We start from the raw sequence: 17,515 nt of genomic DNA on the forward strand, positions 1-17,515 counted from the left end.
GGCCCCCCTTCCCCCCCAGCAGTGCCCCGCTACCGGCTCGTTGGGTCCCTCAGCGTTGGCCAGGGTATTCCACACACCTAACGCTGCTCTCTGCTGGTGTGGGGAATGTTTTTGTTGTTCTGCTTTTGTTAATAGCTTGCTTCAAACCATTTATGAAAACTTGGAAAATAGAAACAAGATGGAACAAGGTAGTTCTGCTTCTTAATCCGTATTTAAACTCAAACGATGACTGAAATGAAGGCAAACGCAGTGAGCTGCACTGGCACCTTACCTAGGTTTGCTTAAGTTCTTCAGTTTTAATTGCAGAAGTACCTCTACATTTCAGCTGGATACTTCCCTCCCTTTTTGAGTGCTGCGGGTACAATCCGTCGTTTTAATGGCCTGTCAAAGGTAAAGATGGCAGTGGACCACGTTTCAGATATTGGTGCATTAGATATTTATTGGCCCAGGAGTAAATAAACTTCCATGAAATGTTGAGAGTAAAACTGTCACAACGTGAAGGACTGGGGGGGGAAACAGAGTTGGTGGGTCTGCCTTCAGGATTCTTACCTGATTCTCTGTATTTCTTTAGTTTCCTCCCTGTTTGTCGCATTCACCTCTGCCTGTTTCAAAGTCTGCAGCAGCTGTTTTTCAGTTTCCTTGAAACAAAGGCACAATGCACAAATACGAGTTTAAGAGACATCCTGATACTTTTAAGCTACCAAAAATAGGCCCCATTTGCAAGCAGCTATTACAGCCAGGATTTCCATGGAAACATTAATAAAGAAATCTTGAGCCAATTAGAATAATTATAGAGCAGCACTGCCACACAGACTGAGTACCTCTCCGGAGAGCCTGTCTCTTGATCATTCTGGTTTTTTAAGCACAGAAAAACAATAGATAAGATGTATCTGCATGAGGTGTATTTCTTGATTCAGCACTTCAAAAATAGCTTATATTTACATTTCCAAGCAAAAGTTATAAATACCTTTGTAGCAACAGTTGCATTAAGTTAATAAACTAAAAATGAAAGAATTAAGATTAAGATAAAGGGAGTTTCTTAAAACCAGTTAAAAATTCACCTTGTGAGATCTTTTTATAATTTTTTTCTTGTTTCTTAGAGGTTGGTGCTTGCTGATATCTGGCCATATTTCTTATTTCATTTTATTACATTTTAATTTCTTTATGAAGTTACAGTATGCTTGGTGTGAAGATAAATGAGATGATACTGGCCCCTGTATTAAGGAACATCAAAGCTAAGCCAAGACCTATGAACATTTATACACATATTCTCAAAATTAAGGATATAGAGTTCTAAAATGGCCATTTGCTTAAGTCTTTTTATGATTAGGTTGTGGTTTGGACATGGTCCAAACACAGTTGGAGTCCAAATAATCATGTCCAAATAATTTGGGATTCCCTGCTGCGTTTGAGTCTTTCGTTCTGTCTGATTTCTCTCTTTCGGTCCTCATCTAGATTTACTTTTAAACAGTATCCATAAAAAGTCAGGCAAACTATAATCCTGCAAACACTATGCGCATGAGGACTTTCACTATTGTTAGTAGCTGTATTCTTACAATGTTAAAATTAAATATGGATGCAAAGCTGGCTTAAGATTTTTCTGCTGTATGACCCAAATGAATTTTGCTACGAAGGGTAAATGGCTAAAGTGGCCATTTAGGTAGGAAGAGGAATGGGCTCTGGAAGAGAGAAGCCAGGCTTTCTACTCTGGGTTAGTGGAAAGCTGAAACTCATGGCCAGTCCTGGCCTCATTATGTGCTTTGCACGCCCTCCTCTTCTCCTCCTCTTCCCCTCACAGGAATAGCAGCAGCAGACCAGACTTTCTGGGTCTCCAGAAGAGACAAAGTTGACAACTGTTTTGTCACAGTTTTGCATCGGTTTCATTATCACTGTTAATTGGCTGCTTTGGGCTGCTGCCCACCTTGCTAGAACTCCTCCTGGGAATGGCAGGCTTTTACTGTCTTTGCAAAATGCATCTGGTTTTAGGGTGTAGTCTCTTATTGCAGATAGACATGAAATAATATTTAGTATTTATAACACTGCATTGACATTTAAGCAAGGTGTTACGGAGTAGCTAAAATGTATAAATGGTAATGTAATTTGAATATACAGTGAACAGCACATCTTCAGCACTGGAAGCATGAGGCTGGGAAATAACACATTTGTAGCAACAAATCAAGATAAAATTCATATCTTTCTTGGTAAATTTTTTTTGTATATTGATCTCATACTACTTCTTGTAATAGTCATCATCATCGTAATGCTTAGAAACCTAGGTAATGACTCGGGATATTATGTTGTGCTAGGTGCTGTACATTTATCAAAAGATGTTCCCTGCCCAAGTGCCTTATAAGCTGATGGTGAGTCAGCAAATGGACATACAAAATTCATATCTTCCTTGGTAAATTTTTTTTGTATATTGATCTCATACTACTTCTTGTAATAGTCATCATCATCGTAATGCTTAGAAACCTAGGTAATGACTCGGGATATTATGTTGTGCTAGGTGCTGTACATTTATCAAAAGATGTTCCCTGCCCAAGTGCCTTATAAGCTGATGGTGAGTCAGCAAATGGACATAAGAAACGCAAATGGGCATGAAAAACACAAAGATACAGTAAGATCATTATTGGTGAGCAGGGAGAGGCAGTAGTCACAACACATCAAAACCAACCATGGGCAAGGGCTTTTATCCAAGCTTCAGAGAAAAGAGAGTCTTTGTGGAGACTGTTTAATTCATTTTTTGATATTCAGCAGGAAAACACACAGTCTCTTGATTTTAGTAGGTGCTTCTGGAAAAGCACTGCACATTATGAGGGTTTGCAAGAAAACAACAGGAGTTGTTAACAAAACTACACCCAATGGCATCTACTGATTCTGGATAGCTTATGGGGTTTGGGAGAATCACTAAGTTTAAAACTTGTTATATCTCTAATAAATTACTATTGGGTAGATGCTGTGTTGGTTTGTCCAGGACTAGGAATAAGAGAAAATGATAAAAATATACCACTGTTAAGAATTTTTGGTAAAAATGAGTATGTTGTGTTTAGATTACCTGATTTTTGAGGCATAGAAATTTGATCTTGAAACTTTTTGCTTTGAAAACTTCGTAGACAAGACATGGATGTTTCTTCGTCCTCTTAGGAAATATTTTCTAAGGCACAGCTGATAGTCATCATCCATGCCACCCAGTCATGCTGTCTATTTGGTGTTAGAAATAAATAGAAGTTGCTGTTTAGAAAATGTCTGTTAACATCAACAAAACTATTGCTCTGTGTACTGAGGTAATTTCAGTTATGAAAAAATGTTATAGCTGAAGAGTTTGTAAAACTCGTTGGATATCAGTATCAAATATTTTATTTTATTCAGATGATGAATATGCTGATCCTCAATAGCTCTCTTTCACACATGAATAAGGAATAAGAATATATATAAGTAGGCATGAATGTATTTTTAACAGTTGCTAAATGTACACAGGAAGGGAGGCTGAAATTGGTTCTTCCATTACTGAGCTTTAAACTGAATGCTGCATGATTTTAGGACTTTTCCTTTGTGAACTTTTAAACAACAGATGAGCTTTTTCAGACTGATGAATAGAAGCAGTTCATATGAAAACTGACCTAAATATTTAATTCTAGTCTGATAACTTAGTTCCACTGTGGCAGTTTTGTTGGGCTTTTTTGTTCTTTTTTTTAAATACTTGTTTGGTAGTTGGTTATCTGGGGGTTGTGATGATATGTGACTAATGATCATTTGATGTATGAGTATACTTTTAGTTGTTTAATGTTATGAATAAATAAAATGTATAGGTTGAGAAAAATTGTAGATGGACACTTTCAAATTGTTGAGACTCTTGTAGAAGTCTAATAGAAAGAGCCAGACTTGTACAGGTTTGGCTTAATTGTTTTCGGTTTTACACCTGGCCCAAGCATCACTGAAGAGTACCTGAATGAGGATTGCAAGACCAGGTGTTACAATTCCTTCCTTATTTAAGTTTTATAAAGGAATTCCCAACTGTTAAACAGAGGCCTTGCACTCCAGTATATGGTTGGATAGTTTGGATTTCCTGTGTTGGAGACCTTTCAGAACATCCAAAGGAAGAAAAGTTGTTTGTGTTTGTTTGAAAAAGGGGATGGGGGGGGGCGGAATGGCATTCGTATGGCAGACACGTACTGGTTTAATCCAGCAGAGGGAGTAGCCGACCAGCGTTGGGATTGGCTTTGGGAAATCTGTCCATAGGAAAATTTGTGATGAAAGCCATTTAACTGCCTGTATATTATTTAAAATGATATTACCTGTCATGATTTACAACGATAAGTGGTAGATTTATAATATTTTCTTAATATAGTCAACCATCAAGATTTACCTTGCAAATTACATTTTTGTTAAGAAGATTGAAGAGATGCCAAGGTGGGAATCAGTGTATTGATTAGTGTTATAAATATTCAAGGCATCTAAACTGAAGGCAGTTGCCTTTCGTTGTGTCTGTGCATAAAGAAATATTTTTCTTCGCCTTTTCATATTGGTCTTAGAATCAAAGAATCATAGAATCATAGAACAGTTTGGGTTGGAAGGAACCTTCAAAGATTGTCTAGTCCGACCACCCTGCCATGGGCAGGGACATCTTTCACTAGATCAGGTTGCTCAAAGTCCCGTCCAGCCTGACTTTGATCACTTCCAGTGATGGGGCATCCACAACTTCTGTTCAATAACCTTCAGAGATCCCTTCCAGTTTACATTATTGTCCAATTCTGTTTTTACATAGTATTCTGATTAGCATGTGGAAGGCCTCTCTAGCATGCAAAAGTTTCCAGGCTGCTCCCTCCACCTGCCTGCCCTGCTTTCTGCCTCTACACGCTGAGGGTCCACTTGACAGGGTGTCTTTTCTTGCCTCTCTGTTGTGCATGGCTTTTGCTCTATATCCATAGCATGGTTTTGATTTAGAGCCTTCCTCTTTTCCCTTGTCCTCCCACCCTGATTCCTGAAAAGGATTCAAGCACATGCTCCACATTAATTTAATAATAGTAAGAGGCCATGTCTTGAAAGGAAAGTAGTATTGCATCATTTGAGTTTGTACAGTGAGTAAACCATTATATTCTTGTATTGTCTCGATCCTTCAAACATGTAGCAGTTGCTTCAGATATTTCCTGGTTTTAAAATGTAGTTTTATATTTATATAGATCAGTTGTATTACAGTAATAACAAGTCAGAATCAATATGGATGTTAGAAAATGGAGAAAGTATTTCTACCCACCCATTCACAAATGCACAGGTGAAAGGCCATGGTTTGGGAAAATGAAACATGAGTGGATGGTGAGATTGCATAGTCAGAATTTTGGTGATGAGCTTATAGAAGCTAGAGCAGACTTTGAATGGCAAAATTTAGATGTGTAACATCCAGCTGCACCATGGAGAGTGGTGGTAGTGAAAAGTGGGCGGAGGTGAAGAAAAACAGTTCTCAAAGTGTCAGGGCTGGAAGAAAATCTAAAAACTCAGATGTTGTTTTTGTGATAAAAGCTAGTTTCTTTATAACAGAGGGAAATATAAACAAAAGAGTGTGTCCCAGGGCAGCACTTTTTGCATTAATGTAGATTAATGTCTAGTTAAAGAGACACAGTCATGTTTTGAAATTTTTACCAGGCACAAAAACTTCCAGTTTATAGTTTCCATTAAATATTCACTTAAATAACTGCAATGTATCTGAGCAACCTGATCTAGTTGAAAATGTCCCTGCCCACGGCAGGGGGGTTGGACTAGATGACCTTTAAAGGTCCCTTCCAACCCAAACTATTCTATGATTCTATGAATTTGCCCATATACTTTTAAAAATCAATATACTTTGGACGTTCCTGCTGTATGTGAGCTCACAATCCAAAAATAAATTGTCTATGTCCTTTAGCTGAAGACAGCTAAAGGACAAATGAGAAAAATGGTTCATTGGTTATTGTGCATTGTTACTAAAAGATAATGCAAAGTAGTGTGATAACACAATCCTGAAAAGCAAATATTTTTTAAAACCTCATTTTGTTTTCAATACTGGTTACAAGATCAATTTCTGGTCATGCTTCCCATTCAACACACTCCTTACTACACAGGATTAATCTTGTTTTAAATTCTGGTTTTCATTAAGTAAATAAAATTATACAATTTTCTATATATTCTTTCTTTAATGCACATTAAAAGCAATGAAATTCTTAGTAGGAATTGTTAAAGAAATACCACATATTTTATTACTATCCTAAACCCAGTGCTTTGAAGTCTAGCAGTTGAAATGTGCTGATACATGCAATATTACCTTTAAAAATTGAATGAAAGGGAAGGTAAGTGACAGAAAGAAATGCCTCTATTTTACTATATTTTAAAAGGTGCTGGTAAACTTGTGTTTATTTTAACAGTTTCATATCTAGCTGCTACTTTGCTGTTAACACAAAGGCATTAATTTGCAGTTTCTTTTTGCAGGTGCTGCTTTGTGGTGTAATTGTTATGCATCCAGAAGATCCACTTACCTTTTTAGAAGAAAAGCTCAGAGAAATAATGGAAAAGGGATTAGATGGTGTCTTATGGTACATACTAAACGTTTGTGTGTGCACTATGTGCTATATTGAACTTGGACTTTTAAAACATGCAAATGGCACAGCATCTACTGTGTAGACTGCAAGTTAAATGTTAATATTGCTTTTTTTTGCAAATATTAATGGCATATGATATTGCAAATACAGTAAGACAATATCTTCTAAAAACACAGAAAATATTTTTCTTTTGGTATCTATGGTTTTCTTGTCTACAGAGTATCTAATGAATATGCTCCTCTTTGTTTAGTTAATATATTAAACCCTTACTTTTGTGGTAATCGGAACTGAGGTAGTGTTACTTGTTATAACTTCATTGCTGTCCACGGTATATTTACCTATATGAACCAGGGATGTGGCCTTCAAGGACTGAATCATCAATTGTAGTATTTCTCTTTTTTCCTCTTCTCTGTGTGTTCTTTCACCCTTTTAAGTGAAGTCATCACAGCATGAGATAAAAAAGACTAAGACTTTAGTTCTGTTTACACTGGAATCTTCAAGAATATTGTGATTGATTCAAATGGGAGCTGGCTTTGGTCTCTAAAATATGTGCAACTTCTATAGGCTAAAAATGCCATCTGAATTTTAAAAAATATGTTTCACAGCAAGTGCTTTTTCTCAGACTTGTTAGTGCTTTTTGCCCACTGTTAGAAAAAAAGCCCTTGATTAATTTATAGTTAGTCTGTACCTGACAAAAGAGAGAAAGTGTGTATGTGTATTCTTAGCTTACTGTGCAGAAAACAAGAGGCAGAGTTTTGCATTAGTTTTGAATATTGTGAGATCGTATGTTCTTACCTTTTTCTGAAGCATGTTTATTACTGTTGGTACAGCTCCTGTGAAAGTTACTTCCTCTCCTGCTTTACTTGCACATATAATTAAGTGATTTAATGGTTCAGGTGTGTTTCAAGAAAAGTTGGGTTTTGTAAATATGCCATCTTTGAGGTTTATAAATTCTGGTCCATTGAAGGTTTTGAATATCCAGAAAAAAACCTCAGTTGGTGCAGAGGGAAGAGCAACAAGCTATAATGGTATTTGCATTGACATGAATCACTAAGAAGATGGAGCACCCTCTTTTTTTACTCGCTGGACTTCATCCAAGCATGCAGTTTCATTTGTAGGTGTCAGCTGTGCAATAATCAAACCTGATGTTTTACAATTTCGTCAGGATTAAGCTGCAAGAAAAGTTTAAATATTGAAAAGAACTTTTTCTGAGATTGTAGTGCAAGGGAATAAGAAGAAAAAAGGTGAAAAAAATGTCATAACAATAAGGATGCCTGGAGGCAAAAACTCTGCTGGGGAGTGAAAGAACTTTGTACAGGAAGTACAAATGATATAAATTAAATTCTGTGTTACATGTAAACAATATAATTTTTTAGAGTTCAGGTTAAGTAGGTGTGCTGTCACTGATACAACTTTTTAGTAAGGGACTGTTCTGTTGAGATACTGAGTTCTGTAAAATGCCTTATCGTTGTCAGAAAATTGCAGTGTTCATCACTGGATTAAAACTGACCCCAAAAGATGCTACTGATCAATTTAGACAGGAGCTAGAAAAACTTAGAGAATGAGAGTTGGAAAAAAGAGGTAAGGGAATATAATGGACAAAGTCATGGTTGATGCTAGGAAAATAGGCATCTTTTGCAGTGTGAAGAAGCTGTAATTTCAAAGGGCTAGCCAGGGAGGTACTTACCTCGCTGTTATATTCTGTGCAATTGTCACTTCTGGTTGAAGTTTTCAGTAGGAAGTGGATAATAAATCCTTAATCTTTGGGCCCACTCAAGCAGAGACCTCAGGAGTTGTCTGGACCCCTAACTGCTCTGCATCCACTCATAGACTGACTTAGGTAGATTGTGGTAGCAGGTGAAATCATTACAGTGGGTGATGCAGGTTTGTGCCCTTATTGTGTCCTTTCCCTGAGGTTCTCCGTGGGGTAACACAATTCCTCGTATCACAGGGTGCACCAACAGCCTGAACCATAATGTTGAGGTTTTCTTGTTTATGTTATTCATGACGTCTTGGAAGTTGAAAACTGACTTGATTTCTCTTTTAATTTTGGCCTCTGGTAAATACTTTTTATTTCCCTATTTTTCATGGAAGCATAATGCAGCATAGTCTTTTTTATTTGGCTCTTGCAGTGTGTCTTCTTTTTTTTAAATGAAAACAAAACAGCTTACCTACCTAGACACGGCATGGCCTGTCTGCAACAGCAGGAAACATTGCTCCAACTACTGAAAATTTGAAATGGCTGTTCAGTCAATAGTAAGATGAGAAACAAAATAGTATAATCTGATAGGAAATGTCCAAGATAGGTATTACATGGAATGTATTAAGCAGTGATGTACACAGTATTTCAACATAGCTCTGAGAGTAGCAATAAAACATGATAATTTGTTTTCATATTTTGTAAACACATTTTAAAAATGGCTGCTATAGGTATTTGTAATGAAAGTGATGTAGCTTTTAATCCTTTAATAACAACATTATAATACCATAACGTAACTATAATCTATTAGGTACAGAGAAAAGATGCATTTTCTTTTGGGGATACTAATGTGGTTAATATAATTTACTTCTCTTTTAAAGGTGTATGAGTATTGATCTGTCCTTACACCCAAAATTAAAGAGGATTTCAGAAACTTACCTGAACACTGTTTTTGGACTAGATGGTGAACAACTGGTAAAAATCATTGAATGTTTGCATTAACTCTATGCTGAGAACAAATCTTCTAATACAGAATACTCATATTCTGTTTTTAAGTTTTCTCATGTTTCTCTTCTACAGCTAATGCGAGGAATGATACTTTACATTTCTTTCTATTGATGCTGATTTGTATCCAAAAACTAATGTCATCAGAGGTGAGCATAGCATCTAGGCATATGGTAGGGAACAAGTAGTTTCTGGTTTGTATTTGGTCTTAATTTAAAAAAAGAGTTCCACATAAAGATGAATCTAGTTTCAATAACATGTTTTTTCTATGCATTATTTAGTTTTGCTTAGGCTGATTCCTAAAATTACACTTGAACCGATAAATCTTGGAAAGTGCTATCAACGCTAACAATTAATCATTACAGTTAAATGCAGTATTAATGTACATAAAACAATAAGGAGGTAAACATTTTGGTTTTACTGATCCAAAAAAAGTCACCTGTAGAGAAGAAAAACTGTTATTTTAAAACATTCGGAGAAGGAGAAAGTTGCTGTGTGGCCATGCAAGGAAGCAGTCTAAGCGATTTAGTCAGTAAGTTGGCATGCAGTGTGACCAGATTTTTCTCTTAGTTACCTCTGTATAACTGTACTCAATTTTGTCTTCTCTTAGTACATTTGTTTTGTGAGTTTACTGCAATTTCATTTCAGCTGTTTCCTCTTTTGCCAACCACTCAAATATTACATTAATCATTCTAAAAGTAGAATGATTGATTTATACAGTATATGTATAAATATACAAACATGTGGCAGTCAAATCCTCTTATAGATTTTCTTACAAGTAAGAAGAATAAATGAGATCAAAAATAGTATTTTTTGAGGCCCAGTTGCTATTTGCAACCACAATTCCTTTGCAAAGGACCGTATTTTCTTTTACAGGGATATTCTTAGCCTGTAGTCTTACACAATTTTGATTTTGTACAGGTTCTAACAGGTTTATTAAAATACCTATGAGTTATAATCGTGGTAAATGGTTTACATAGCAATGGGTCATGAAAAGATTTTTGCAAAGAGTAACTGAAGTATTTGTTTAATATGCTTAATTGGTGGATACAGCTGATCAATAAAAGAGTGGATATGAGGGATGAAAGACTGAATTTCAGTTACTGAGCTTTCCCTCAAGCACACGTATTAGTTCTGTTTCGTATGCTAATTTAGCTTTTCCTTTAACTTCTGTGTGTAAAAACAGAGGTGTAATTTGGTAGCAAAGTACTTCTAACTATACGCAGAAAATTATACTTGAACATTCGTCTCTTTAAAATAGATACATTAATTTGCACCAATCAACATGGAAAATACAAGATTTCATATTTTTTCTGTTTTAAATATTCATAATACAGCACTGTTTTGTGTACTAATGTCATAAATGATTTGTTTAGATGACTGAAGAATTATGTGCCAAAGCATGGGACTTTTACAGCAGAAACTTAATGAAGCTGTATTTTGGGTAGGTATATGCATTTTAAATATAACTCAGGAACATCTTAGGAAAAATCTTTCACCAAAGCAATATTTATGTAGTTCCTTTGAGGGAGGAAAAAGTTTTCATTTTAATAGAACAACGTGAAGAAAGATTAGAAACTTACATTTGGTGGCTTTATTTGTCTTCAGCAGTGTTATTCTGTGTTAAAACTAGTCAATTCTGAGTTTCTGCCTGTTCCAGACCTGAACAAAGTCCTTTGACATTTCTGTACTTTAATCAGCTCTATTTGCCAGGAATGTGGTAGTATACCCAGGAATAAAAGGATAATTTGCGTTTGGTTCTGCAAGTAAAAGATCTGGGTTCTCTTCTGCTCTTTCTTCCGTTTCCTTTATGCTTGGGATTAGGTAACTCATACTTTATGTAATCCAACTTTTCCTTTTAAAAATGGGGATAATACATAGACATGTTTTAAAATATGATAATCACAATAAATAAACATGTTCACTGATGTCTTTGTTATAAGCATGGGTATCAAAATTTAATGATCCTCCTTTTAGAATAAATAAGTTTGGGCTATTATGTTTTGAAAAGCATACAATGCTAATTATATAGGAGGTACAACTCTGTTAGGAACACTGGTGTAAATCCTTACTAAGAATCACAGAATCACAGGATTGGTAGGGAGGTGAAGATTTTCAAGCTATACTGTGGTTAGCTTTGGTAAACATTTGTCTAGGCTGTTTTTAGTCATCTGAAAAATCACAGGTGTTGGAGACATGACAATCTCTGCAGGCAGTTTATTCCAGTACTTCATAGTCCTTTCTACTAGAAATATTTTCCTAATTCCTGAGTCTTCCTTGCTACAAGAGAAACTTTTTTTTTTTTGTCTTATACACCAGGGACATGGAAGATTATTCCTTTTTCCTTTACAGCAGCATTTTGAAGATTGTCTGAGCTAACAGTTTTGTTTAATTATCACAGAAGTTGGACTGGAACACTAGAATGTTCCATTTATAATTGCTCCCAACTATATGAAATAAAATTAATTTTTTTTTTACTTGAAATGAGGGGGATTTTGGCAAATGAAAGTAGTCATATAAAGTCTAATTTATTCAGTAGTCTTTCCAGCAAATCAGATACGGAGAGACGGTGTATTTTAATGTATCAGTGACATACAATTCATTTGAAATACATTTTTTGTTCTGAACCTAATTGTTTCTCATTACTTAGCTTAGAAGAGAAATGGGATTTTTACCAAAGGTTAAAATTGTTGAGATATAAATTGAATTGGTATTCTATTACATTAATTTTTATTTGTATTGCCAAGAAAATGTAAATAGCACTTAAGTAAATGCATGCATCTAGCACTTTTAAATTATTTTGTGTAAGCACTCAAATGTCCTTCTATAAATACAGATCTGTACATTAAAGTATAGCTGACAGCAGCAGGAGTATATGATGGAGGAAGAAAGCAAGTTTTATTGCTCGATACTGTAGAATATTGAGAACAAGTAGAAATTTTATTAAAATGAGTGAATGAATTACTACTGAATAATATTATCAATGCATATTTTATTTAAATTATAAATAACAAACATCAGTTCTATTCAGAAGTTCATATTGTTGAGCTTGACTGCTTTGTATTTTACAGCAAATTACAGAGTTTTATAGATTTTACTTCATTCAGGTCAGGAGCCATATTAAATTACTCATTCTGTTTTAAAATTCAGAAGATGGATAAAATATAATCTGCTGAGAAAGAACAAAAGAAAAAAGGCAAAGCAGAAGATGGCTCTAGCAGTAGTCCATTATAACATCCAAATATTAAGCGTAATTATACAGAAGTGGAGCACGTGGGTGCAGATTCACAAGGAAAAAATGACATGTAAGTCTATATAGCTGCTTTGCATAAGAAAAAAATACGTTATATAAAAGAAAATTATGCTGTATGAATTAAATATGCTTGGTGCAACAATTTAGCTATCTTTTTGCAGGATGCCATTCATTGGTTGACCTGTGGCAACTTGATGCCATGAATGCTGTGAAAGGCAGTTCCCTGTATTCTTTGCTAGGACAGATGGTGCTGGTACTCTTCTCTAAAGACTGAGCGGTGATGCTGATGCAACGCAGGCTTGGGAGGTGTTAGGGAAATGGAGTGTATGTCAGAAGTACAGGGTGGAGAGAGGCAGGATGCTTTTCTGGGAGGTGAAGAGTACAGTGATAGGGATAAAACAGGAAGGATCACAGAGTTGGAGTCTTGGCTTCAGTTAGAGGGAATGCATGATGAGAGGTGGGGAAGGGGTGAAGATCAAAATAAAATAAAAAAAGCCAGAAGATGGAAAAAATAATTACTTTGTTCGTTCTGCCTGAGACTTTGTGTTCTACAGATCCTGCGACTATGGGTGTTTTTAAATGTCTCCACACAGCAGCAGCTGTGAACATAGACTCTGTTAACCTGAGTCCACTCAGACAGAAGTTTCATAAAAGTAAAGAATGGGCCAAAAGCACTACCTATAGCTTTGAGTTGGAGCTGAGGCAGTTATGTATGACTCAAACATTGCTCTCACAGAGCTGGAGGCCCAAGCTGTTGTCTCACTCCCCTAGGCAGTTTTCAGAGACTTCCTGTTCTTTTTTATTACTTCCTTTTATATTATCTTCTAAATATTACTTTCAGCCAAGGCAACTTTTATTAATCTTAAATTCACAGAAGCAGAGGAGGAGACATCTAGAGGGCATAGTTACACAATATAATTCCTTCCGTGACAAAGCTGACATACAGAGAAACGCCATTCAGTCATTCTTGGCTGTGTGACTCTGTTCGTTGACTCTTGACTAGTACCAGTATAACTGTTTGTGGGATTGCGCTGTAAACAAGGTTGCTGGAATGAGAGAGAATTAAAGAAAGAAAAAAAAAAGGTGGTGGTTTTTTTTTCTTAAATAAAATTTGATCACTTTGGAATCTGCTTATCGTCGAACTCTACTGTACTATGAACACAGCCAATGAAGGAGTGGTCTGTGGAAAAAGTTCGAGAGTGAACAGTGTGTTGTGAGAAAGAACTAAAGAGGCAGGTCAGTGGGCTGTTAGACCCCGATTGATGAAAGTCAGAGCAAATTGATGTAGATGCAGTTTGGACTTCCCTTGCAGTCCTGACAGTTTTTGCCTTCCTCCCTTGGGTCTTTTGGGCAATGAAAATTTGATATTATTTTGTAGGTACTTGCTTTGCAAATATTTCCAGTTTCTGTACCTTACTGGTTTTATAGCCTAAGAAGTTGTTAAAGTTTGTAATTAAAGTGTAAAGTGTACACTTACTAAAGTGTATAATTAAGCAATATCACACAGTATGTTCCCTAGAACACATAGTGTTTGAGCATGACTCAGGTAACAGAAAACAAACTTAGGTGTATATTGTCAACATTGCATCTCTTGCCAGATTTGAAACACACTGATATTTTTTTCACAAGCAAGAATGGATCTTAAATGTACCTTTATAATAATTTAAAGTTGAATTTTAAGACACCTTTTTGTTAAAAAATAGTAGATAAATGATTCTATAGTGTGTATTTAATAGATCAAAATTTACATTTTAATCCTTCTTTTGATAGTGAAGATTGCATGTCACACTAATCAAGCTTAGTCCTTGTCCATTAGATAGGATTATATAGGGCTAAGCTACTTAAACAGCTGTATGTTCTTGAAAGTCTCAAGTAAGAAGAGTCTCTCAGCTCCCTTTGTAGCTTATTGCAGTTTTCTATAGTGTGTATTTAATAGATCAAAATTTACATTTTAATCCTTCTTTTGATAGTGAAGATTGCATGTCACACTAATCAAGCTTAGTCCTTGTCCATTAGATAGGATTATATAGGGCTAAGCTACTTAAACAGCTGTATGTTCTTGAAAGTCTCAAGTAAGAAGAGTCTCTCAGCTCCCTTTGTAGCTTATTGCAGTTTTTTTACAAAGTTAACTGACAAAAAAAAATTTGATGACTTCAGTTTTTGCAGAAAATTGCACTGATTTCCTCTTGGTTTTATTTCAGTGGCTGTGAAGAGCATTTTATCTTGATTGCATTTGTAACACCTTTTACATATAGAAGGACAGTTACAGTATTCCCGATGCTTTTTTTGTGCAGGATAAAGAAAATGCAATTCTTTCAAATTTTTCTAAAAAGTAATTTTTTTTTAATATTTACATTGATTCATAATGAACACATGATCTTTCCTAAGCTGCTTTACTGTTCTTTGTACGTTTAATACTGGTGTAGCACTTAGCACTTGACTTTACTGAATTTATTCTCATGACTTTTGACTTCTATGCCATCTGAAACATTATTAAAGTTTTGTTATTGTATTTTATTTCACTGAGGTCTGCATACATCTTGCAGCTCCAAGCTCTGTGAAATTATTGGGTGATTTGGTAGATCAAACTGTAGATCAGTAATGTCTTATACACAACTCTGATAAATTGGACATATGTCCTGTTTATGCCTTGCCTGCTAACTTGTTATCCTATTGCAACGGTCTTAATTATATCTGTTGTAAAAAGTTGTTATTTATTTCCTTACAGAAGCTGAATTGAGTAGCTATTTTATTGAAATGTAATTTGATAGACAGTCATTCATCTAAAGCATTTAAATGACATACTTGTTCTTACTTGTAGTCCTCAAATTGGTATAATTATGTATATTTTCAGTGGCAGCGAAGAGACTGCAGCAGATCTTTAACAAAATATATTTAAATGCTGTCATGAAAGCTTGGCATGCAGAGGCCCACAGTTCTTTGAAAACAAAAGCGTATTTTGAGGTATGCGGTATAATACTTTAAATATAATAAGCTCAATGATTAACTCCTTTAATTCCAATTGTTGTGGAAAAACAGCTCTATCAATATTAAATGAAGCATTTTAGTGTACTATTACTAATACTACTATTTAGTACTTACGGTGTTATGGGAAGCAGATCATTGCCTCTATATTCTACAAGTAAAAGTTTGGTTATATCTTAAGCAGCAAAAGGGGTTGAGTGTTGTTGTATATTATCAGTGACCTACCTGGCTTGGATCAGGTGGCTGATGTCTTAGGGGTAGTATTACCAGTTGAGATGATAATCAGAAAAGATGATGCCTCTGGATCCCTGCCACCAAAATCCAAGAGGTGTAGATTCCTGCAGAGTGAGGAGAAGCCTCAGTAACCTCATCTCCTCCGCTAAAGTGTGGGGTAACCAAAATTGTGATTGCCTGAGAGTAGGCAGCACATGGACAGCCCCATATGCCCCACTGCCAGCAGCCCTGTCTGGTCTCACTGTGAAAAACAGGGCTGTTCTCATTTCTGGGAAGGTTTCTCCTGCCAAGGAAGAGAATGCTTGGTGGGATACTCAGCATATACCATGTGGGGAAGGGGAGAGATGGGAGCTGTAAGACCCAGCCACTGCTAATACCATGGGGGGTCCAAAAATCACACTCACACAGATAAAGCTCTCCCACTGCTTGGCTCCTTTTCCTTCCCCTAATGTAGGATGGTCAGAATGGAAACAAGCTGTGGACAATTTATCAATTGCTGGCTGCCAGACACCAGTTGTCAAATCCTTTCTGGAGTAAACCTATCATTAGTCCTGCTTCTTCCCTGTTCTCTCAGATTAGTTGGTAGACTCTCACTTTTATTTTTGTTTCTTCTCTCTCCCATATATTTTCTTTCTCCTCTTTTCTTGCTGGTATCTTAAAATACTTAAAGTGTTAGTCTGACTAGATTGAGTGCACAAAAGATGTCCTGTTTCTGGAGTGTATCGGGGCATTCTTAGGGTGTAATATTCTTAAATTCTTTCCATTAATAGCAGTTGCAATGATTGGTTTGAGTTCCCTAATTAGATTAGAATGCATATAACAGAAAGCATATAACTGAATCATTTTTTGATTGTGTACTTTTGTATTGTGTACACTTTTGTAGGCATTTTGGGTGCAACTAAGTCACCTAAACATAGGTTTCTGGTGTAATTCAGCATGCCCTGGGATATCTCAGACAAGGCTAGACAAGACAGGCCTCCAGCTTAAAGCTCAAGAAGTGCAAGAGTCCTCTGCCAGTCCTGTGTCGTATCCGTCAGTCTTTTGCAGATATCTTGGATAATCCAGGGCATCTGAGATGACATTGATTGATTTTAAAATGCAGAATTAAACCGTCAATGATTATAATATGTAATAAACTTAATGGGCCAGAAGAACTCGCATTGCAAAGGGCAAATAAATTTTCAGAATGGGAAGTTACAATCTAAAGCTCATTATTTCCATTTACTCTGTTCTTTCTGGCTTTCCCATCCCTCTGTTTTCTTCCTTCCCATTTTCTTTATTCCTAACTTCTCCTTTCCTGCATATTTCCTCTTTCTTTTCTCTTCTCCTCTCTTTCCTGTAGCAATATTCAAATGAAAACCAATTTTATAACCCCTGAAACTCTTCTGTTTCTAGAACTAGAATAAAAGACAAAAAGGGAGATTCAATGTTACTCCCATGTTGAGATTATATATGAAAGATACCTTAGTATCTTTCATGCAGTATACATTGTTGGATACAATATAACATCAGAGAGATTTTAGTAGTGGTACCTTCTGAAGACTTGTCTGAAAAATTCTCATGTGCTAATAGTATGTTTCTGTCATATTGAGTGCACAAACTAGTGTACACAGTGTTTTAGTTTGGAAATGTAGATTGTCCTGGTTTCGGCTGGGATAGAGTTAATTTTCTTCCTAGTAGCTGGTACAGTGCTGTGTTTTGGATTTAGGATGAGAATAATGTTGGTAACACACCGATGTTTTAGTTGTTGCTGAGCAGTGCTTACACTAG

General features: G+C 35.9%; 1 protein-coding gene across 1 annotated transcript in view; it reads left to right on the top strand.

Annotated features, from left to right (window-relative positions):
* The window catches only part of FBXL13 (F-box and leucine rich repeat protein 13), a 103,441-nt gene that overhangs the window by 1,272 nt on the left and 84,654 nt on the right, over positions 1-17,515 (top strand). The window contains exons 2-7 of the mRNA XM_019474578.1: positions 307-390; positions 6,460-6,563; positions 9,150-9,243; positions 10,650-10,717; positions 12,424-12,578; positions 15,381-15,490. Of these exons, the coding sequence (XP_019330123.1) occupies positions 307-390; positions 6,460-6,563; positions 9,150-9,243; positions 10,650-10,717; positions 12,424-12,578; positions 15,381-15,490 (615 nt within the window). The remainder of the gene's footprint in view (positions 1-306; positions 391-6,459; positions 6,564-9,149; positions 9,244-10,649; positions 10,718-12,423; positions 12,579-15,380; positions 15,491-17,515) is intronic.

The sequence above is a fragment of the Aptenodytes forsteri genome, unplaced genomic scaffold (genome assembly GCF_000699145.1).
Source record: "Aptenodytes forsteri isolate BGI_AS27 unplaced genomic scaffold, ASM69914v1 Scaffold137, whole genome shotgun sequence".
In the NCBI taxonomy this organism is placed as follows: Eukaryota; Metazoa; Chordata; class Aves; order Sphenisciformes; family Spheniscidae; genus Aptenodytes; species Aptenodytes forsteri.